We start from the raw sequence: 24,904 nt of genomic DNA on the forward strand, positions 1-24,904 counted from the left end.
TAGTAGGACGCCTGCGCTGGTGGCACTGGTGGGTCGGGCACATAGTATGATGATGGCGCTGGTGGGACTCCAACTTTAGATCTTGACCCGCTCTGTTGGGCCAATAATTTTCTCAAGAGCTCATCTTGTTGCTGAAGGCGCTCTTCAAGGCGTTGTGCTTGTTGACAATGTTCTTCTTCTTGTTTTCGAAATCTTTCTTCAAATTCCTTTCTAATGTCGTCATTCGAAGAATAGGCTTTTGATTTATTTTTCGTTGAGGTAGGTGTTGGAGTATTCCAGTATACTGAGCGGGACACACCGTGTCCTCCAGCCCTAACACGTCCTCGAGGCTCAGGAGTGCCCAACGCCCTCGTCAGCACATCATCAGGGCCATCAGGTGCCCATTTACCCTCAGCTTGGAGTTGCCGGTAATGATCCTGTGAAACAATATTCACAGAAAGTTATATATATAAGCTAATAATTTGACATATCAACATTATTAAATATGAGCACTTACAATATTTTTTTGAATCTCAGAGGCCTCTCCAATGAGCTCTCCTTTTGCATTCCGACGACCCATGCTCCATAAGTCTGCCCTATCAAGTTCAGTCAGACTTTTCCCACTTTGTTCCATTAACATCTCTTCAATACGCACATAGCCTCCTCTAGAGAGGTTGTGATTGTATTTATTCAGTGCTCGATAATTTTGCATCTCCTCTCTCTTTCTTTGCCACTCGGGAGTTAATCTTGAGTTCACAAACGTTAACCATTCATCTAGAGTTATGACATTCTCAAATCCAAATGGCAAAGCTGGCGGGAACTCATTTGGGTATTTTTTCAAAGCGTCGTAAACGTGTACCCTTGTAAGATTAGTCTTCCAATTTCGGAAGTACTTTCCCGCATCCTTCAACATCTGTTGCTTTTGTTTGGGGTCCAAATCATAAGTTTTCTGCAAGTTTGAAAGTAATAAGAAGCATATTATCAAAATAATATATATTTTAAAAACATTAAATGAAATATAATTAATAAAAATATACCTTCATTGTGTCCCATATTTTATTTTTGTCCACCACACTAACATCTTTCCAACTGTTAATGTTGATGGACACAGTTGCTCGAACAACTGATCCAAGTTGTGATGAAACATTACTTCTAGATCCACCCACTAGTTGACCATACTCATTGTATTCAATAGGAGTAAGATGTCCTTCACTCCTTTTTTTGGTGTTTCTAGACATCCATGTACGTCCTCTCACAGATTTATTTTCTTGCTCCACTGACTGAGAATGAGGGCGTTGCTCTCCCTCATCAGAACTACCACCAAAAGGACCAGCCTCCATCTGTGAAACATAAATATCATTATTATAACAATTTTGGACACTCATAATCAAAAGATGAAACAAATTGTGAAACCTATTAAATGGTACCTCAAGACCCATTAAATGGTACCTCAAGACCCATTATCATCAACCCACAATCCTTCACCATTTTCACGGAAACAAATACAATCATCATCAACTTCGTCATTATCTTCTATTGCGGTGAATGTGACAAGTTCTTCTTCGAGAGGTATATCATGTAAATCACCATCTTTAATGTTCCATTCTCTTGTTTGCGTTGGAAGAACAATTGACCATTGGTTGTCTGAAGGATCATTCACATAAAATACTTGTTTCGCTTGTGAAGCTAATATAAATCGATCAGATTTGTGCCCAATTCGATTTAGATTAACTAATGTGAAACCAAAATCTTCATATATTATGCCGCTGTCACTTTTCACCAAATCACAAAAGAAAACAGGTACTCGAGTTGTGATATAATCTAACTCCCAAATTTCATTAACTACTCCATAAAAAGTCATATCACATTCAACTGGATTTTTATCTTTTGCACTAGAGACTTGCACAGTTTTAGCAACAAGGCTAACACCACTGTTTTGTGTGTTTCTGTTGTTATCGTGCTCCCTAGTGTTAAATAGAGTACCGTTAATCATGTATGATGAAAAATTGATGACATTAACTGAAGGTCCTCGAGAAATCCACTTAACAATGTCTGAAACCTTATTTGATGTGTTTTGTAATTCTGACACAACCTATCAAATCAACATACCAAAAACAACCAAAAATGTCATCTTGTAATTAAGTACTAATTAATGACAACTTTCAATAATCAACACAATTTACCTTTTGTTCTATCCAACTACTAAAAGTTCGATAATGTTCGTCTTGTAACCATTTTGAGTTCCTTGACTTGGATGGAAATTTGGTCTTTATCCAATTAAAATGTTCCCTTCAATTATAAATATGCTGTTAAACAAATGAATATATGAAATTACACAACTTAAACTTAATGTATTATATGAATATAACTCACTCGATATACGGTTGAATTTCATTTATATTCTGCAACACAAGACGATGCGCTTCATCTAGAAGATCTCGACTTACTGTGCATACAACGCTACCACGACGACTCTGAATCTCAACATTTTCAACATCATTTAACCTAATTTTCTGTACACCAGTCATGTATTCAGAACAAAATTCAACTGCCTCTTCTGCAATATAACATTCGACGATGCATCCTTCCGGCCGACTTCTATTCCTAACACACCCCTTAAGAATCTTCATATATCGCTCAAATGGATACATCCATCTTAAATAAACTGGACCACAATATCTTAGTTCTCTAACCAAGTGAACTGTCAAATGGATCATTATATCAAAAAATGCCGGCGGGAAATATTTCTCCAACTCACACAATACCTCAACAATTTCATCTCTTAACTTATGTAACTTTAGCGGATCAATCACCTTACAACATAGTGACTTGAAAAACAAGCATAACCTTGTGATTACATCTCGAACTCTCCTAGGCAACACAGATCGAATGGCCACTGGTAGCAAATGTTGCATTAGAATATGACAATCGTGAGATTTCATGCCAGTCAGAATACAACTTTTCATGTCTACCAATGACCTTATATTTGAGAAATATCCGTCTGGAACTTTTATATTAAACAAACATCTGCAAATTTCCATTCTTTCCTCTTTAGTAAGAGTGTAAGCTGCATGAGGTAAATATGTTCGTCTCTTATCTGGTTTTGGAGTCAATTCATCCCTTATACCCATTGCAACCAAGTCTTGTCTAGCCTTAATTCCATCCTTAGTTTTCCCAGGAATATTCAACAAAGTGCCAATCAAACTATCACATACATTTTTCTCTATGTGCATAACATCTAAATTATGACGTATAAGTAAAAAAGGCCAATATTCAAGTTCGAAGAAAACAGATTTCTTTTTATAACACCCTTTTGGCTCCTCCACAACCTTGGCCTTGCGACTACGTTTCATCTTTGTAGGTGTACGAACTTTGGGCTTCCCTAACTTGAACACAATTTTAGACATCTTCTCAAGTACTTGGATCCCATTCAATGGCTCAGGAGCCTCTTCAAACTCTTGTTTACCATTGAATGCCTTCTTCCAAGTCCGAAGTTTATGCGTATTAGGCAAGAACTTCCTATGTCCCATATAACATATTTTCCGAGAGTATTTCAAGTATTCAAAACATGTTTTTTCTTGACAAACGGGGCAAGCTTTATATCCTTTCACACTAAACCCAGATAAATTTCCATAAGCAGGAAAGTCATTAATTGTCCACAATAAGACCGCTCTAAGATTAAATTCTTCCTGCCTATACGCATCATAAACCTTAACCCCTTCATCCCACAAAGTTTTCAAGTCATCTATAAAAGGAGCTAGATAGACGTCAATATCATTACCAGGTTGTTTAGGTCCTGATATCAAATTAAATTAAATTAATTAATATGTTAAACATTACTAAACAAATATCACTAAATATCTAATAATAGTAAATGATATTGGTAAACAAATAAAAAAAATCCCAATGTGCCGCTAATTATAACCTCAACAAAAAATCAATATAAAATTTCATAACCTAAAAGCTTAATAATAAACAAAAACATAAAAATTTTCATATATTTATATTTTATAAATTATTTAATAAATTTATTTTAACATAACTATATATATAACAAAATAGTTACAATTTAAAAAAAAAAATCAAATATATACAAAAATATATCTAAATTTCGAAATAAAAAATGATAAAAATTTAAAAAAATCATGAACATATATACTCTAATGAAATCTATACAATGTGATAGGTTAAATTAAAAAAAAAACTAAAAAATCATAAATCCCTAAAAACTTCCATGGAAAAACCACAAAATCCTACAATGTATATAAAAAAATGCATAAAAATGTAAAACTAACACAAAATTATGTATATTACTCATCCTAACGCAAAACCTATGATTTATTTGCAAAATAATTAACTAAAAATCAATAAAATAAAATAAAAACTTACCTTAGAACCCTAAAATCGCAGCCCCAATTCGTCTCTCTGGTTTGTGCATGCTCTTGGGTTGGTGTGGTGAGGAAGTGGAAGAAGATGGTATTATAAAAGGGAGACATCCAACGTCTCCCAATGGGAGACGTGGGACACGTGGCACGTCTCCCAGTGGGAGACGTTGGATGTAGTCCCAGGCACATCCAACGTCTCCTACTGGGAGACGTGCCACGTGTCCCACGTCTCCCATTGGGAGACGTTGGATGTACCCATAAACACTACCCCAGCCTATTTCCAACGTCTTCCACCATTTTTAATGTCTTCCAATTATAGCCATTAATATGCACTTTCAATGTCTTACACCATTAGACATTTAAAACCCCTGATAAGTTTTAATGTCTTACACCAATGGTGTAAGACATTGTAGGGAGTAATTGTATATCAAATTTGTTGTAGTGTAAAGATATATTATTTTACACATAAAATCTTTCAATTTTATTTTGCATTTATAGTTTTTTTGAGAGTTTAAACTCTAGACAGATATATGTGAAATTATTTGTGAATTTTCTTGGCATTTTCATATATATAAGAAATTTCTCCGATATTTTAATGGAATTAAAACTCCGATATTGATACCAATTTTTCATCCTTGGGTACAAACACATGGCGAGAGAGAAAACTATCCCAATACTTTTGACAACTATAAAAAACTATAATTTTCTTTTACTCTTCAACATTTTATTAATTGTTCACTCGTTGATTTGCATCCTTTTTTAATATATATCATGGAAATTTCTAAGCCTACAAGCTAAATTAAGTACAACAGAAAGTTCCACTATTGCATACGTACTTAGCTTCGTCCACTAGGGGCACATGAGTTGTATTTTTGGATTTCAGTGCATTGAGTTCAAAATTTGCAGGTCTCGTATTTGAAAATTACATACCAAACCTGTTCAAATAGATTTCAGATTTAATTGATTTTTAGGTTTCGTATTTCAGATTTGTACGGGTCAGATTTGAGCAGTTCTCGAATTTCATTCGGATTCTTTTCGGATTTGGACCTTTTGTAAGCCTTGGTGATGATTTTTTCAAAAATACCACTCTCTCTATATGTGGAGATTAAATAAGCTTCCCCCACACATTTTAAATCAAAATTTTAATTTTGTCTAACTTGGGCGCATGCATATCGTTAACAATGATGGAGCCAGCAATTCTTTGCAGTAGAGGCTTAAACACATAAACACATAATTAACAGTTATTAAAAGTTCTCAGTTCCTTATCTAGGGAAGTTTTCCCGTTATCAAAGTTTCATGATTCTTGAATTTTCATATCATCTTAAAAAATAGGGCTAGTTCTTTTAATACATTGATTTATATTATTCTCAATACTTACATTAATTTAATATTATATAAATAATATTTTATAATTGTAGTGGGGCTTACTGGCTTCGTGCCTGATTGCTATAATATAGGCATATCAATATCGAAGATGTTATAAAAAGAGGTTAAATTATAATAAATAAAATAAGTTATTTTAAAAAAAACAGATGTATATATAAGTATGGTCTTGTGGGTATAATCTTTGGCAATAGGGTTCTTTAGCAAAATAGTTTATTTTTTAAAATTATTTTGTACTTTGGCCTAATTTAATAATTTTTGCAAAATAACATTTAACACTCTAGATAATTGATCGAAAAATTTAGGTAGTTGGTCAAAATTTTTAGACAACTGATCAAAATTTTAAACAGATGTCATTTTGTAAAAAATTATAAAAACTAAACCAAAATACAAAATAAGTTAAAAAAAGATCATTTTTATCGATTACTCTACCGAATATTTAATTGTCTTAATTATAGTTATTTAAATAAGTCAAATATATATTTATAATAATTTGGAGAATAAAGTAATTGTTTTAAAATTTTAAGATTTTTTTTGTATAAATTATATGATGAACTTAAGTAAAACAAATATTGAATTTTAATTGAAAAAAATCCTATCCGATACTTTTAATTTGAAAGTTTAAATTAGTTATTTTTTTTTCTAAAATAAAATATAATATTCATTAAATAACATATAAGTTACAGTCATTCAATAATGATCCAACCTAACGCTAAGATCAATGTAACAATTGATAGATAAACTTTGATGTAACATTCAATACTAACTCATATATATATATCAAGCTCAAATCATTGAGAATACTAACCTATTATTTATATATCTTTATCTACATATATTATAAACATAAGTTTAACCGGAAATTGTTGATTAATAATAGATTTAATATTTTTTTATTATTTTTTAGTTCCATTAGTTTTAAAGTCAACTAAATAAAATAAATAAATTAAAAAAATAATAAAATTATTTAATTAGTGATCGAATTAGCTTTATTTCATATTTTATTTTGTTAGTGACCTTATTACAAAATATATTTTTCCCTACGATTTTTTTTCTTAATACACTACAATTTTTAAAAATAACTAAAATTATACTGTTTACGACTGCAGAAAAAAGTAATAAAAAAACCGTAAAAAAAATCTATATTTATCCTAATGTGATTATATATTTTCTCTGTGTAATCTTCTTTTCCATATGAGTTCTGATTTCAAGAAATTATATATTAAAGAAATTTAATTTTATTAAATATGCCTATCACCTAGGCTTTCACTTTTGGGAGTAGTGTGATAATGGTAGAATTAATGATGGACCATTTCACATTTTCATTCAAACAATGTAGAATTGCTTTTGATACTTAGAGGACCAACAATATTCCAATGTTAAAATAAAGCACTCATTCCATCTTGGGCTTGGACTTTTGTCAAGAGGCATAGAGAAAACTGCTTCTCTAAAGAAAAAGGTTCATCCAACACCACACTCATTTCCTCATTTACTTGTGGTTCAACCCCTACAACAATTCATCAATTTGAGCTTCAGAAGGGGAGGAGTTATTGGTGAAGAGAGTTATAAAACTTCATTACAATCTCACTGATAGTGGAATCACTGTGCACCATTCGTTTTCATCATTGGAGAGACATATTAAATTCAAAATGTAAAAAAAAATCAATTCAACTCTATTCCTTAATAAACTGATAATTGTTTCTTACTTTTTCTACCTAGAATTTGTGTTGGACTAAATATTAATATTTGTTTTCTTAGTGTACATAGACTTACCTTTACATTGTAGGTTAATAGAGACTAAATTTTTATCTAATTAGAAATTATTATGGTATAATTTTTATCACTTTACATCATTATAATTGTGAATAGTTTAATCAACAATAGGAGCATGTTGATTAAGATTATACATTTTTTTCTTGCATAATTTCTTATAAGTTTTATTTGTGATGTATGATATATTTCTTTAATATGAATGATTTTTTTTTTTAATTTTTAATTCAGACAAAGAATATAATTGTGTAATCACATAAGAAATTAAAATAACATTTCATTTTTATAAAAAATAAATAAGCTTCTATTCCAATTATTGAGGTGTGTTTTGAATAATATCATAAATATTTTATACCTTCAATATGGTAGTTTGTGATCTAAAATATTACTATATTATATTTTTAGAAGAAAAAATCATAGACAATATTTTGGTTTAATTTTTCTTTTAATATGTTTGTGTCATTCTTTCATATATTATACGGTTTCTACTTTTTTGGGCCCAGCGTTTGTCCTATCACTTGTTTGGACCTTACGTTTTGACTAATTATTTTTTGGATCCATTGTTTTATAAAATAGTTCAAATAGACCCTTAAATTCTATTTTGGTAAAAACTTTTGAACTAAAATCTCAAATAATTCACTAAACTAATAATTCAGAACAAAAACACAATCAATTGGCCTAACAATTGTGCTGTTATATTCAATTTTTTCTTCATCAAAATTGAGTCTAGGAGTCTATTTGAATCATTTTACAAAACACAGAATCCAAAAAGTAATTTGTCAAATACAAGGTCCAAACAAGTAATGAGATAAAACACAAAGTGAAAAAAATTATAAACCCTATATAATATTCATTTTTATATAAAATTTATAGGGTAATCATAAAAACATCACAAAAATAAGTAATAAATTTTATAAATTAAACTACGTTACTTTTTTTGTTGTGACATGAGAGTGTTGAGGCAACGTTGGACTTAGAGTGGTTTATAAAACAATATATATGGTAGTGTTAATTATTTTGTTCATCTTATCTGTAATTTTTTTTCTTTTCTAAAAGTTTTTTCAATATTTATACATATTAGTAACTGAAAAGGAGAAAAAAACTGTAGCTGGAAATGCTAGAAAAAAAGTGACATAACATTACCATTTAGAAACAGAAGTTTACTGATTTGTAACATTGTGCTATTATTGTATAGTTATCTGTTTAGTAATATCTGTAATTCATTCTCACTAATTTGTAATTGTTTGTTATTTTCGCCTTTCATTATTATCATGACACGTTGGTACCAATTTGTAATATGTTATTATTTTCATTGTTAATTTGTCTTTTAATATTGAGCGTATTTTAATTTAGAGAATTTTTCAAAAATATGAATTTTATACTATTATTGTGCAAAAATATAAGAATTATACTTTTGCTAATTTGTATGGAAAAATTTATTAAATAAAAAAATAAAGTATGAAAAACACAATTACTAGCTAACTAGATATGAAAGCTAAATTTAAAACCAAAACAAATCAGCCAAACAGAGTTACTATTGTAAAATTATCATTCCACTCTTCTATCTCTCTCTCAAACCCTAGCCACACAAACTCTTTCTCTATTTGTGTGTATATTTCTGGGGTAACATGTTACCTTCACGTTCTGATATGTGAGTATATTTATGAGTTTTTTTTATGGCAACTGGTTACCCATGTTACTAAAATCATAATTACTTATTCATTTTTAATGAAGTGTTCTTCTTCTTTTTCTTTCAAATTTGATGTTTTCTTTTTATATTTAATATGAGTAACCCGTCACCCCTCTTATGGTAACTGATTACCCCTCTTATGGCAAAAAGTGACTCATCTCAGGGTAACTAGTTACCTCTCATGATATATGTTATTAAATCCAACTCTAGAATTTTTTTTACATAACTGTTGAATATCAATTAAGTAACTGGTTTCTTTACTCAAGATTTGAAAAAAGAAACGTACACTCTAAAAAAGGAAAAAAAATGTTTACAATAAATAAAAAATAATAATAAACACAGTTCATATTTAAAAAAAAAATTGCGAAACAACTAAAGAAAAATTTAATATAAAATCAATTATATAAAAATAATATAAAAAAATAAGATAAAAAAATAATAATTAAATTATAAACGTATTTTTCCAAATTATTAAAATTTGATTAAGTGTAAAACTATGACATAAACCAACTTTTATAAAAAAATATGGGAAAATAAACCCATAAAAGTAAAAATTCTTACAAAATAAGCTATAAATTAATATTTTTTTTAAAAAAAGTCATGTTTTTGCACACTCTATTAAAAATTTCATATTAAATATAATTTCCTCTTTAATTTACTTATTTGTAACGAGTTTGTTATTAATTTAATAATTATTTATTTTTTCAATATTATTCGTAACATATTGTTACCAGTTTATAACCACTGTTATTATTTCAATAGTTGTTTGGTTTTTAGTATTATTTGTAACTCATTTTTACTACTTTGTAAACAATATTTACAAAAATTAGTTACACAATTACATTTTTCATTAGATCTCTTTTACAAAATTAGTTTAACAATTACATTTTTCATTCATAATTAGTAACCTTTAGATTGATTAAAATATAATAATTAATATAAACGTAAATATAATAAAAAAATAAATAATAATTAATTACTTTCATTTTCAACCTCGAAAATAAAATTAAAATAAATAAAGTCACGATAATAAAAGGAGTATGGGCTACCTGCTAGTTAAAAATGAAGTGAAAAAGACAAGAAAAAAAAACTGAAAAATTAGAAAATGGAAGAAAAGAGTGAGAGTCATTAACTAGTCACTATATATAAATTAGTTAATAGTTTGTGTATTATACAAATAACTTGACTAACTTTTCTGTTTTTAATCGGGCAATAACTTGACTAACTTTGGTCACATGTAGATTTAGTAGGAGATGTAGTAATAGATTGGACCTCATGTGCTAGCTGGGAATGGAAGGAAAAGACTTTCGTGGGTCCTACAGGTCTCGAAAGAATGGGTCAAAGGGAAAGGTATTGCTAGTTTGACCATTACTCTTTCATGCATAAGCGCACTGTAAAAAAAAACGAATAAATTTAAAATATACAGCGATCTTCGTAATTTTTCTTAGATTATTTAGTGAAGGGTTAAAAAAAACAACGCCTTACGCCAATAACCTCTAAAGCCTGGCTAGAAGCTCAGCACTAGATTATTTATGAGTTGTTAAATTTTGATTGGTGGGCAAAGAAGAGATGAGTACTAAAGATAGAGAAGAGAAGGATACATAAATTTTGATTGGTAGGCATTATATTTAAATCAAACTAATAAGTATGCATTATAAACATTATACATATTATGCTACCTAATAACACTCTTTTTATTTTATACTTGATATTTTTCTGATAGAAATATTATTAAAAGATGAGTTATATGTTTACATCATTTATTAATTATCGCCCACTTGGCTGCGTTACCATCTGGACAATCGTGCTATCAAACTCTGATGTTGTCATGGTTGAAGTAGCGCCATTGTTATGCTCTCCCAAATTAGAAGGATTGAGCAGGTATTTGATATGTTCTGAACTGATGGTTAAAGGATCGTAATGATCCTGCCCCCATTGATGCATTCCGCTGGTTTGTTTGATCAATCCCTCTAGCTTGATTGCAACTTCCTTCATTGTAGGCCTCTCCTCTCCATTCATTCTTAAGCAACTTTTGGCTACATTTGCAACTTCATTTAATTGTTCAATGTTTCCATCATTGACCAATCGTTCATCAAGAATTTGAAGTAATTTACCTTCTTTCATCGATGAGATGAAGTACATGGCCAGATTTCTATCAGTTTGTTCTCTGTTAAAACAAATTGCTTGTTGGCCAGTCAATAGTTCCGTCAAGACTACTCCAAAACTATAAACATCACTTTTTTCCGTCAACTGACTGGTTTGGAAATATTCTGGATCCAAATAACCCAATGTTCCTTGCACTAAAGTAGTGAGTTGGGTTTGGTCAAGAGGAACCAACCTCGAAGCTCCAAAGTCTGCAACTTTGGTGGTATAATTTTCATCCAATAGTATATTTGCAGTTTTAATATCTCTATGTATGATTGGCATTGAAGTTGAGGAGTGCAAGTATGCAATGGCTCCAGCAGTTTCCGTTGCTATTTTTAGACGCATCTCCCATGAAAGTAAAGAATGTTTGTGTTCATCATGAATGTGAGCAGAAAGAGTACCGTTTGTAATGAACTCATAAACTAACATAGGAACTTCAGTTTCTAAGCAACAACCTAATAAGTTTACCACATTTCGGTGATTTATTTGAGAAAGCACAATCACTTCATTTATGAATTGCTCAATTTGACTTTGGTTACCAATTTTGGACTTCTTTATGGCAACCACCTTATTATCAGACAACACTCCCTTATAAACTGTTCCATAGCCTCCCTGCCCAAGCACTCTACTCTGATCATAGTTATTGGTGGCTTTTTTGAGTTGTTCAGCAGTGAAAATTTTGGTTGTTTCTGAAGAACCTCTTTGATGGACAAGTTGTTGTTGAAAGAGCATCCCTCCATTTTCTTGGAAGAACTTTTCTCTGAGTTTTATGAGCTTTCTTTTATTTAATGCCCAATACGTCCAAGAACCAGCCATAACCAACAACAACAAGCTTATGGAAATACCTACATATATAAGGCCCCCAAAAAAGAACAAAAGGCTAAAGTCAACCAACACTATATATATGTATTGATATTTGAGCATAAACATCGATATATATATATATATTGATATCGGAAAACAATTATATGTGTTTGAGCATAAACAATATTATGATCAGTAGCAATAATAAGTCGATATATTGTCGCTCAAAATTCTTTTTAGAACATCCCCACACATATAGCGTAGTGACAATAATTTATCACTTATTTATAATAAGTACAAATACATATATTTTCTAAATATGCTCAGAGATAATGAGGATATGTGAGAGATATATTTCAAATATTTTCTAAACAGAGCTAATTACAACCTCGATTAAATATTAATTTATGACAAATTTTATAATAAACATCAGTGATAAACAAAATTAGTTTGAGCACTATGCAGTCTATCATGTTCCTCTGTTCTCTTTGGAGGGTCAATAAAATGTTCGAAAAAAATAACATGAAGCATAAAGAGAGGACAAAATCTTCCATGGCTCATTAGCAAAATATTTAATACAAAAAGTCAAAAGAGAAATTTTTAATATGAAAAGTCAAAAGAGGTGTAATTTATTACTTACCCAAGGCAATAGAAATTTTGAGCACAGCCCTCCCAGTAGAGGTACACCCCGTTCCCTCTTTGGTCCCGTCCCCCTTAGATCCCTTCGGACATGAGCAACTAAAACTGCCCGGCAAATTTGTGCAGCTTTCCACACACGGGTTGTTTGGTCCATCGCACTCATTAATATCTTAAATAATAACAATAATAAATTAAAAAATATACAAATATATACGAATTTTTTTCACGAAAGGTTTCATTTTAAGCCCTACCGGTAGGACTTTTAATGTTTCTCAACTCGTAAATAATTTTCGGTGCGATTTTTTTAATGACCGTGTATATTAAAGTTATTTAAAACATTTGCAAATTTTTAGAAAATTCTGAATAATTTACGATACTAAAAACAAGATTCAAACATGTTGCTTTTAGCGCGCATAAAAAAAATTAGTCACAAGTGCAACAACATGTTTGAATTTAGTTTTCGGTACTGTAAACTATTTAGAATTTTCTGAAAATTTGCAGGATGCTCTAAATAGTTACAATATACACGGTGATAAAAAAAATCGCGCCGAAAACAGTTCATGAGTCAAGAACACTGTGAGTCCCTCCGATAGGACTTAAATTGAAGCCCTCTAGAAGAATTCTCCCAAATATATATATATAGTCAAATATATTAATTAAATGTTCAATTATTTCATATATAAATATACCTTGGCAGCCATCAATAAGGTAAGGATTGCCTTGATAACCATCTAAGCATTTGCAGCGATATCCATGTCCATTTGTTGAGTTCAAGCAAAAGCTATAACTAGACTGACATGCATATGCTGCTCTAGCTCTATAGTCATCATTTTGTTGAGCTTGTTCACAGCTCCAATTCCCAACAGCCCAATCTAGAATCAATGGAACCGTATCTCTCTTCTGAAAATCTTTTAAATCAATCGAAGAGAAGTTGTATGCTTGCTCCTCCACCACAAAAGAATAGTCACAAGGGTTGAAGTCGTACACTTCTGAATGGTTGGTAAAGCTTTCGACTGACAAGAAAAAATCGATCACATCTTCGGGCACGCTCATCGAGCAACACCCGACTCCGGAGCAAGAACCGTTTGCGATGTCGCTTAGCTGCTCACACATGGCTATGCATCCCGCCGAGTAGTTCCGCCCCTTCATACCTCTTATAAGCACTAAGGTGTCGCAGCCAACAGCGGCCAGCATGTTTCGTCTGGAAGATATTGGAAACTTGGAGTTGGTTAACATCGAAACGGTGTCGTAGTCGCTACTACTAGTACTAGTGAGATTGCCGAGCTTATTATAACAGTTTCGGGCTATGGGGCCTTCCACTCTCAATTCTCCATCAATTAATGATATGTCAAGAATTGAAACGTTGCTCGTCGGTAAAAACAACTTTGGAGAAGAGTTAGTAGTAGCATTGATTGTAGTCGTCGTGTAGTTGCAAGTGACAAGAAACGACTCGTCGTAGTAGCAGCCAGGAGCGGTCCCAAAAGGGTACAGAATACTAACTGAGCCGCACCGGTCTAGGCAGCTGGAACCATTGTTAATAGTATTATTGGGCTGAGATGTTATGGTTTTTGTGCCTAAAACTAGTATTGTTAGCTGTAGAAGAAGTAGTCGTGGTGGGATAAGGTTTTGAGGCAGAGCCATGGTTTACTACAGTACTGGTTGGTAATAGTAGTGTTGATGATCTCAAACTAAATTCTTATTGATTCGAAGTTGAAGGTAGGCAGGGCTGGCTCGTAGTGGCTAACCTATAAATATTTGGTGACCATACTAAGCTGAGACGGAGTCCAATTCACAATATTAATGGCAAAGTTTGTTATTATATATTACTTGGCATTATCAGTGAATATAGTAATAGGATGAACAAGTCTTGAAATGTGATATTCTATTCTCTCAGGGCGTGAATGAGAAAATTCCTTAATTAATTATGGTTGTTGTGGATTAAAATATGTTGCAAATTTTAATCTCACCCAAGTGGTAATTATATAATAAGTGAATGGAAGTTTAATAACATGTTATTATTCATGGTTTAAGATAAATTAATGACACGTTTGTACTAAATTGGATACACATTATAGTCAAAAGAAAGCGTACGTACGACTTGTGTTTTAAAACTTAAGACAGATTTTAGGTAGGTCGGAGTACAGCTTGATTAAAGTCAAATATATTATATGGCTTCGAAGTTTCTATATATGATGCATGTTGTAGTTAAAAATAACAAGACTAAATAAAGAACGAGTCGTGGATAATGATAGTAATTGCTCCAACAGTATATTTTATAAGGTTGATTAGTTTTAAGAAAAAACTAAGTCATCGTAATTAATAAGCTGATATAGGCGAGAGTAGCTAGAAGTACGGTATCATGTTGACCGGGGCCTTACACAATGGCAGATGTATATTATCCATAAATTGGGTGGGCAACAACTAAATTTTCACCCTGAAAATTAGTATTTGTATTAGTTTATACTATAAACTACAATAGTATAACAATAATGGAATAATTCTTATAATTATATTGAAAATAATAGTAATAAAATTAGAATCACTCTCATCATATATATATTCTGATCACCAAATAATTAAATTTAATAAATCAAAAATAAAACATATATATTTAGAATTTGTAATTCCTCAAAATTAAATAATATAACTCAATTCTCAAGTCATACACATTTCCTTGAAACCAAGAAATCTAGATTGGACCAAACTAGGAATAATCCAAACGTTGGATTCTCATCCATCCTGATATCCACTAGTCTCGACTAAGCATTTCTTGGAAATGAGAAATAGGGGGTGAGTTTATAAAGCCCGGTAGGAAAACAACTAATCACAAATGACTCATAGTTTTACTAAAAATCCTTGCATGATTAGCTTTTAAAATAAAACATATCATCATTATGTGTAAACAAAAACAGAGAGATCACAAATAATAACAAGAGACAAACTACACATGTGTTGACCCACGACTTAGCCAACTGACACGGAGTCAGAATATGCTTGATATTAATGAAAGTAATGAGAAGAACGTAATGACAAAAGTAAATAAGACACAGTATTTTATAGTGGTTCGGCCCCAAGATCTGGTAATGACCTACGTCCACTTAGGTTGATATTGATATAAAAATCAGATGAGTGATCAAAGAACTTGGGTTCAATGAGTTTCACTAATCTCTGAAGAACAATACAATTTTACTAGGAGAATTACTATAGTCTCGAATGATTCAAAAGCCAAAAAAAAGTCCCCTCCCTTGAGCTATCTCTTGCTATTTATAGGCTCAAGGGGGATTACAAAAGATTGTTACAGATATTCTTTCCTGAATAATCGGATACCCAGGAGATTGTGTGAGATAAATTCAGGATTCACAAAGATCTTCCCATTAATGTTGCCTTGTATGCGGAGCTATCGACTAGACTGGTCGCAGGTAAGACAGGTTCGCACTGCTTCTAATGTGTCTCCTGGTCGATACTCTAGCAGAACGTTTCCAGGTGTCAGCCACGTGTCCAGGGATCACTTGCCACGTCACCAATGCTAATTTTTCGGACAACATTTGCCCCCCAAGTTTATTTACTACGAGCAGTAAATAAACTTTTGAACGAACGACTCTTCGGTAACCCCGCCTGACGTGTCAGAACCCTTCGTGTGTTCTTGAAAAAAGTAACCCACTTCTGTCTAATCATGTCCTTTCGGTTCCCCAGAAAAGATTTTGACGGCCATCCCGCTTCCCCATATTTTGAAAAAGGGAAACTAATGATTACATCTTTTTAATGCCACAGACAAACTTATATAAGACATTCGAAATCTTTATTTTCTTTTTACGCACGCCATCGTCTTCACCAGAAAGCCTAAAATCCAGAGCCCTTATCGTTCCCGAAGACCGTTCCCTCTGTACTTTCAGGACCCCATCCGAGAGCTCCTTGACCTCCGAAGACCCTTCTTCCATCTCCACGATTACTTTTCTTGGTAAGTTTTCGAATTCCCACGCTTCTAATTTTTCGTGGTGCATGCTTCTGAATGTGTATTGTTTGAGTTTTATCTGTTTCTGGTTTGAGACGCTTGTAGACAGAATATTTTGTAGGCACAATAGAGTTACGAGTTAGTTTAGAATCCAGGATCATGCTTTTTAGGACGTAAAATCGAAGTAAAAATTCGATCTTTAAGCTAGTTGAAAAAATAAGTTTTTCCCGTCCTAAGGGGAGTTGAAAAAGCTTTTCCAGAAAACTTTTTACTTTCACCCTTTGATCCGTTTTTCAAACTGTTCGTGTAGAAAAATTTAGCTTTTTGTTAGAATGCTGTTGTATAAAAACTTAATTTTTATACTCGACCATCGTTATTCTAAAAAGCTTTTAAAAGTTTTCTATCCTCACCTCCCCATTCTTCTGTATGCAGACTTTAATGCCAGATTTGTGGGGAGGTGAAAGGCCTATTGACGACGACCTTCTCGCCCAACTGCTCGAGGGAGAAGAACAACCAGCTGACTGTGTCCACGAGATCCCTTTTTCGCGATCCTCTTCCAGACCTCACCCTTCTCCTCCAATGGCCCGTTCCAAATCTTCAGGCAAGAAAAGACCCGAGTCTGAAAACAACCCAAATTCTCCTGCCCGGCTTGATTCGCAGGCAAGGGCTCCCTCGACCAGTGGTCGAGAAAATCTTGCTCCTGACCCTAATATCCAAATCAGGTTCAGCCCTCGCCATCAGAACTTGCCTGATGTCGAGTGATATACTTCCCCAGCCAGTTCAGTGACTCTTCGGATGGTTGCTAACTGCTTCAGGAAATTCCCTCTCACAGGGGTTTCCATTATACGTCCTGCTGTGGACCAGAGGGCTAACCTCCCCGGAGGTGCAAACAGCGCCTGGTCTCGGTATCATATTGAGGCGGGAGCTTATCTCCCTCTTCATCCCTTTTTTGTGGGGGTGGCCAATTATTTCGGTGTCGCCCCCTTCCAAATAACTCCAAACGGATATAGAATGCTGATCGCACTCTATATCCTGTATAAACTTAAGAAATGGCCAGAACCTTCACCCCACGAGGTCAACTATCTTTTTGACCTTAAGTCTAACCCGCAACAACACGAAACGAGTTTCTTCCATTTTTGTCACCATGAAACCAATCGAACATTCCTGAGTGACACTACACATATCTCGAATGTGAGGCAGTATAATAAGGAGTACTTCCTTACCCCGGACATAACCAGCAACAACCTTGCCTTCACCCGAGGAGGTAAGTGCTTGTCTCCGACTGGTCGATACTTTTCGTCGATGTGTTCCCTTCCATTTTTCTTAAATTGTAATCTGTTTTTTAGGCCCCTGGTTACGCCCGACCCCAACACCAGATATAGTGTTGAGGTCCAACACTTTGGCCAGGATGTCTGACGCAGCAAAAAGCGTCAAGACCCTGGTGACTGAAGAAAACTTGAGGCTGTCTGGCCTCCTAGTTCCTCGCCATGAAACTAGAGGGTCCGTGGTGGACGAAGCCACTGCCGAGGGGGTTCCCGAGCAACAACCCCCTGTGTCTCCTCGGAGGAGGAGGCCAACGGGGGTTACAATCAGGGAGCCCACGGGCAATCCTTCTGCAAAAAGGCCTTCTGCTCCCCAAGGCAAGGGGAAACAAAAGGCCAAAGAGCCAGCTGTGGACTTGGGAGAGTCCTCTGATGAGAACGGTAACACTATTTTACTTTTAAATGGTTTGCCAATTCCCTGTCATTTGTTCGACGGGGAAAGCAACTTTACATATACTCCAAAATTAGGGCCAGACTTCTTCATGCCAGATAATGAGTATATGACTAATAGAGTCAATAGTGTAGCGACCAGTAGTTGTAGCTCGGGTATTCACTTTGTTACCTCTTTTCTGTTGTATAATAACTTTTCACCTGCCTCTTGTCTTATCATTTTCCTGTGTTTACTTGCATGCAGACGTGGCCACTCCCAACATTTTTGACATGTATCAGGCTGAGGAGGAGGAGGAAGTTCCTCAACTCCACCGGAGGTCCAAAAGGAGAACTGGTGAATCCAGCCGAGGTCCTCCAGCCAAGAAGGGTCGAACAGAAGACCTTCCAAAGGACGCGCCAACTAGGCAAACTTCTGTCCATCCTCCAGCTCCTACTGAGAAGTAGACCCCTCTAGCCCCGCCAAATCCTCCGGCTGCGCCTGCCAGAGAGGAAACTACCCGTGAAGAAGCTCTCGGGGCCAAACTCATGAGCCGTGCCCTTCGATCAGCCAAGGATCGCCTTGAACGCATCAGTAAAGGTGACCGTGTCAGAGACGCAATGGTCGAGGCTAAAAGCATGGGGGCCAACCAGGTTCTGAACAGGGCCCTGAATTAAATCTCCAGTGTGAGTACTTCTTCACTTCTTAAGCCTTAGTCTTTTATTCTTCACGGCAGGCTCTAACTTTTTCCTTTATTCACAGGCCTTGCTGTCTGCTATCACTGCTCGTACCCGTGTCCAGGCTTCCATCGAGCAGGCTAAGGCGAAGGCCACTGAGAGGCATCAGGTGAAGGCAGCTGAGGAGCTTTCGGCTGCAGAGGCTAGAAATGCCAAGGAGTTGGAGGCAATGGCTCGAGAGAGGGATGCTGCGGTGACTAAGCTGTCAGAGGCTGAAGCTGCAAAGGAAGCTGCAATAAAGTCAAGGCAGCAGTATCGAGATTCCAGCGTAACCCATCTTCGCGAAATCAAAAGGCTGGAAGAGATGCTCAAGCCCAAGGATGAGGCCATTGCTACTCTCGAAGGCAAAGTGAAACAGCTGGAGCTTGACAACTCCAAAAATCTGGAGAGGTACAAGAGGATGACGCTCCAATGTTTCTACAACTTCTAGAAATATAATCAGGGTGCTGACTTCAGCTATCTTTCGGAGGAAGTCAGGACTGCCGAGTTGGCCCGCTGCACTGCCCAACTGGCCGAAGAGGAGGCAAGAGCGAGGACCCCCGCCTCTCCAAGCATTGTTGCTGTAGAAGAAGAAGAAGTTGTTGAGAACGCGACCAACCAGGATGCTGCTCAGGACCCTCCAGCCCCAAATGCCTCTTAAACTTTTCTTTTATTTTTTTCTTTCTTTTTGGCTACACAACCCACGGGTCGTGATGTAAAGACAATATATTTTCGTTTTAAACTTTGCTGCACGGGCAGTAAATCTTTTTTCTTTTACTCGAACAGTTACATCCAAGCAGCGATGCTTGCGGTGTAAAGGCTTAAATCTTGATGCTATAATATCTTTATTTATTATAACATTTGTCCGTATGACCGAACTTAGCATAGTACTTTGGCATGATTTAACAAACATAAATTTTGAAAAATAGTCTAAGTACTGTAGCATGCTTTCACTCATTTTGTTCATGTGTTTACATACATTGCGAGTATGCTTTGCTATCAATGTGCCTTATATGCCCCCCAAGTGATCGAGGAGCTTTAGGTCCTTGGTCACTTGCCTTGACCATGGCCTATTCGAACATTCCTGTTCGTATGAAAAATGATACTTGTAATACAGCAAAACAACACACGTAATGAACAAATACTTGTAAATGTAAATTCACAATGGTTGGCAAGAATGACTGGCTACGCACAGTCCCTTATAATCTTGTATTAAAAATGGACTAAACATGTCTTTACGAGCGATTCTATAATAGAACCTTACATATACGAGCAGTTAGCCATACAACGTGGCTAACCCTTTTTGCAAAACTTGTAAAAATTGAAATTTAATACGAGCCAGTCCTTTAAAAAGGACTGTTACTGATAATACTTGCGCAGGTGTTCTCCATTCCAATAGCGTGGAACGAGATCTCCATTTAAGCGTGCAAGTTTGTAGGTGCCTGGATGAAGGACTTCTTCAATCTGGTAAGGTCCTTCCCAATTGGGTCCGAGAACCCCAGCAGTAGGGTCGCGGGTATTTAAGAAAACTCGTCGTAGCACCAAATCTCCGACGTTGAATTTTCTTTCTTTAACTTTGGAGTTAAAGTACCGGGCGACTTTTTGTTGGTATGCAGCAACTCGGAGTTGGGCCTTCTCCCGTATCTCGTCAATCGAGTCTAAGGATTCCATCATTAGTTGGCTGTTCTGATCCTGGTCGTATGTTAGACGTCGATGTGAGGGGGGATCTAACTCGACAGGCAACATTGCCTCATATCCATAGGCTAAGGAAAATGGGGTATGTCTTGTCGCAGTTCGGTGAGACGTTCTATACGACCAGAGGACTTCAGGCAACTGCTCTGGCCATGCTCCTTTAGCTTCCTCAAGTCTTTTCTTCAAGGTGTCCTTAAGAGTTTTATTCACTGCTTCGACCTGCCCATTCGCCTGAGGGTGTGCAACTGAAGAAAAGCTTTTAATGACTCCATGTCTTTCGCAGAAATCGGTGAATAAATCGCTGTCAAATTGGGTCCCGTTATCTGAAACTATCTTTCTGGGCAGACCATATCGACAGAAGATGTTCTTGATAACGAAGTCAAGGACTTTCTTGGTCGTGATGGTTGCGAGTGGTTCAGCTTCGGCCCATTTGGTGAAGTAATCAACTACCACGACTGCGTATTTTACTCCGCCTTTCCCTGTAGGTAGGGATCCAATCAAGTATATCCCCCACACTGCAAAAGGCCACGGACTCTGCATTTGTTTCAGTTCGTTTGGAGCTGCTCGCAGAATCTTCGAGAACCTTTAACACTTATCGTACCTTCGTACAAATTCAATGGAATCCTCGTTCATCGTTGGCCAGAAGTAGCCCTGCCTTAATCTTTTTTGCCAAACTCTGCCCCCCAGCGTGATCCCCGCAGAAGCCTTCATGCACCTCTTTCATGAGTTCTTTAGCTTTTTCTAGTGTAACGCACCTGAGTAGTGGCATCGAATATCCTCTTCGATACATCACACCATCGACCAGTATGTATCTAGCAGCTCGCCTTTGTAGAGTTCTAGCCTTGTTCCTATCTGTTGTACCATTCATCAGATACTCCAAGAAAGGACCCATCCACGTATCTTCCATCTGAATCTCCATACTGGATTCCGTGGTTTGTATGCTCGGCTTACTCAGTCTTTCTACTAGCACGATGTTCAAGGTGTTAGCATCCTTTGCGCTCGCGAGTTTGGCTAAGGCATCTGCGTTTGAATTCTGATCTCGCGGGATTTGCTGGAGGGTGTACTTTGTGAACCGGGCTAACAAGTCTTTTGTTTTATTTAAGTAGGCCACCATTTTCAAGCCTCGCGCTTGGTATTCTCCCAGAACCTGATTCACCACCAGCTGTGAATCACTGTAGATATCAAGCGTCTTTATGCTCATATCCTTTGCCATTCTCAATCCAGTGAGGAGTGCTTCGTATTCCGCTTCATTATTTGATGCAGTGAAGTCGAACCTGATAGCACAGTGAAATCGATGCCCTTCCGGCGTTATCAATATCACTCCCGCTCTAGCGTGGGATTCGTTGGATGAGCCATCCGTGAATAGCTTCCACGAAGGAGTTTTATCTTGAGGCACAGGCGCTTCAGGCTGTTCACACTGCTCGCTGTATGGGAGCTCGGTGAACTCTGCAATAAGATCGGCCAAGACTTGTCCCTTTACTGCTGCTCGCAGTGAATAGGTTATATCGAACAGCCCTAGTTCGACTGCCCATTTTAACAATCACCCAGCCGCCTCAGGTTTTTGGAGGACTTGCCGAAGGGGCTGGTCAGTTAGAACTGTGATAGGATGGGCTTGGAAATAAGGACGTAACTTCCTAGAGGCTAGAATTAGGCAATATGCTAACCTTTCGATTGGCGGATATCGTAATTCTGCACCGATCAGCCTCTTGCTGACATAGTAGACTGCTTTATGTACGCCTTCTTCCTCCCGTAAGAGTACCGCGCTAGCAGCAACTTCGGTAGTCGCCAGATAAATAAACAAAGTCTCTCCTTCGATTGGCTTCAACAAGATGGGAGGTTGTGCCATATGAGCTTTCAACGCCTGGAATGCTTGTTCGCAGTCTTCTGTCCATTCAAACTTCTTATTCCCCCTAAGTAGATTGAAGAATGGGACGCACTTGTCTGTTGACTTCGAAATGAATCTACTTAGGGCTGCGATCCTCCCGGTTAAACTTTGTACATCTTTGATCCTTTCTGGCGACTTCATGTCGATCAGGGCTTTTATCTTGTTGGGGTTGGCCTCGATTCCTCTTGAATTTACGATAAACCCTAAAAACTTCCCTGATCCGACTCCAAAGGAACACTTGAGGGGATTTAATTTCATTTGGTACTTGTTTAACACATCAAAGAACTCTTGTAAATCCCTCACATGCCTTTCTGCCTTCTCAGACTTTACCAGCATGTCATCCACATATACCTCCATGTTTACACCGATGTGCTCCTTGAACATGTGGTTGACTAGCCGTTGGTAAGTCGCACCCGCGTTTTTCAGTCCGAAGGGCATTACTTTGTAACAATACAAGCCCGTATCGGTCCGAAAGCTGGTGTGATCCTCATCAGGGGGATGCATGCTAATCTGGTTGTAGCCTGAATATGCATCCATGAATGAGAGGATCTCATGTCCTGCAGTAGCGTCGACCAGCTGGTCGATCCTCGGGAGCGGGAAGCAGTCCTTTGGGCAGGCTTTATTGAGGTCTGTAAAATCCACGCAGGTTCGCCATTTTCCATTAGGCTTGGGAACCAGCACTGGATTAGAGACCCACGATGGATAAAATGCCACCCGTATGAACCCATTCTCCTTTAGTCTTTCGACTTCTTCTTTTAAGGCCCTTGATCTATCTTTATCGAGCAGCCTTCTTTTCTGTTGCACAGGTGGAAAGGTTTTGTCTATATTCAGGACATGGCTGATTACCGCGGGATCTATCCCAACCATGTCTTTATGCGACCAGGCGAAAACCTCCTGGTTTTTTCACAAGAATTCCACTAGTGCATGCTTCGTGGTAGGCTCTAAGTTTCTCCCAACCTTTACGACTTTGGTTGGGTCTTCTTTGTTGAGTTGGACCTCCTCCAGGTCCTCGACGGGTCCAACATTTTCTTCAAAATCCCCAAAGCGAGGATCTAAATCTCCATCCTCACTTTGGGCAACACCCTATTTAGTGACTTCATCACCGGATTGGGCTTGCATATCAACCGCCATTTGCAATCTATTTGGGGTAGTGCTCTTCGGCGTTCCACTTTTCGCCTTTGTGATCGAGGCGTTGTAGCACTCCCTGGCTTCCCTTTGGTTTCCCAAAACGCGTCCTACCCCCGCGTTTGTCGGGAACTTCATGGCTAGGTGCCACATAGAGATGACGGCCCGTAGATCAACCAGTATGGGCCTTCCAATAACGGCGTTGTACGCCGAAGGACAATCGACCACTACAAAAGTGGCGAGTAATGTCCTTGTTGCAGGCGTTGTACCCGTCGTTACTCGGAGTTTGATCAACCCGGCTTGGGCGAGTCCTTCTCCAGAAAAGTCGTATATCGTTTGATTGCAGGGCTCCAAGTCCTTCACGGACAATTTCATGCGTTCCAGTGTTGATTTGTACAGGATGTTCACTGAACTTCCTGTATCGACCAGTACCCTCTTCACCATCATATTGGCCATCTGGACGTCTACGACCAGCGGATCGGAATGTGGGAACCTGACGTGTTGGGCGTCGTCATCGGAGAAGGTTATCTCTCCTCCCTCTGACCGAGCCTTTTTTGGTGCACAGTCCTCCACAGTCATCATCTCGATGTCCTGGTCGTGGCGCAGAGTCCGAGCATATCGTTCCCTGGCCTTTCTGCTATTTCCCGCGAGGTGCGGGCCTCCACAGATGGTTAAGAGTGTTCCAGCCACGGGGGTAGGCTGTAATGGTGGCGAGCATTGGCGCGTGGATGCCTGCTCGTTGCCACCCGGAGCTTCTCGTTGGGAATTTCCCAAGGCCCGTACGTATCTTCTCAAGTGTCCTTATCTAATAAGGAACTCTATTTCGTCTTTTAACTGGTTGCATTCATTAGTGTCATGTCCGTAGTCATTATGGTAACGACAGAACTTGGTGGTGTCTCTTTTCGAAATGTCCTTTCGAATGGGCCCAGGTTTCTTGTAAGGCACACTGGAACTTGTGGCCTGGTAAACCTCTCCCCAAGACTCAATGAGGGCAGTGTAGTTAGTGAACCGAGGCTCATAACGATTACCCTTAGCTCGTTTGTTGTCGGA

General features: G+C 36.7%; 1 protein-coding gene across 1 annotated transcript; it reads right to left on the reverse strand.

Moving 5' to 3' along the window:
- Window positions 1-10,974: 10,974 nt before the first annotated feature.
- LOC133793531 (wall-associated receptor kinase 2-like) lies at window positions 10,975-14,436 on the reverse strand. The gene is made up of 3 exons (XM_062230861.1): window positions 13,485-14,436; window positions 12,797-12,964; window positions 10,975-12,197 (listed from the first exon to the last, which is right to left on the reverse strand). The coding sequence occupies exons 1-3, from the start codon at window positions 14,434-14,436 to the stop codon at window positions 10,975-10,977; spliced, it is 2,343 nt and encodes a 780-aa protein (XP_062086845.1).
- Window positions 14,437-24,904: the final 10,468 nt, after the last annotated feature.

This window comes from Humulus lupulus, chromosome 8 (genome assembly GCF_963169125.1).
Source record: "Humulus lupulus chromosome 8, drHumLupu1.1, whole genome shotgun sequence".
Taxonomy (NCBI): domain Eukaryota; kingdom Viridiplantae; phylum Streptophyta; class Magnoliopsida; order Rosales; family Cannabaceae; genus Humulus; species Humulus lupulus.

Coding starts and splice junctions, on each gene's coding strand:
- LOC133793531 (XM_062230861.1), bottom strand. CDS start 14,436: ATGGCTCTGCCTCAAAACCTTATCCCACCACGACTACTTCTTCTACAG. Junction 12,965..13,484: donor CCTTATTGATGGCTGCCAAG/GTATATTTATAT, acceptor TTATTATTTAAG/ATATTAATGAGTGCGATGGA. Junction 12,198..12,796: donor CAAAATTTCTATTGCCTTGG/GTAAGTAATAAA, acceptor TTATATATGTAG/GTATTTCCATAAGCTTGTTG.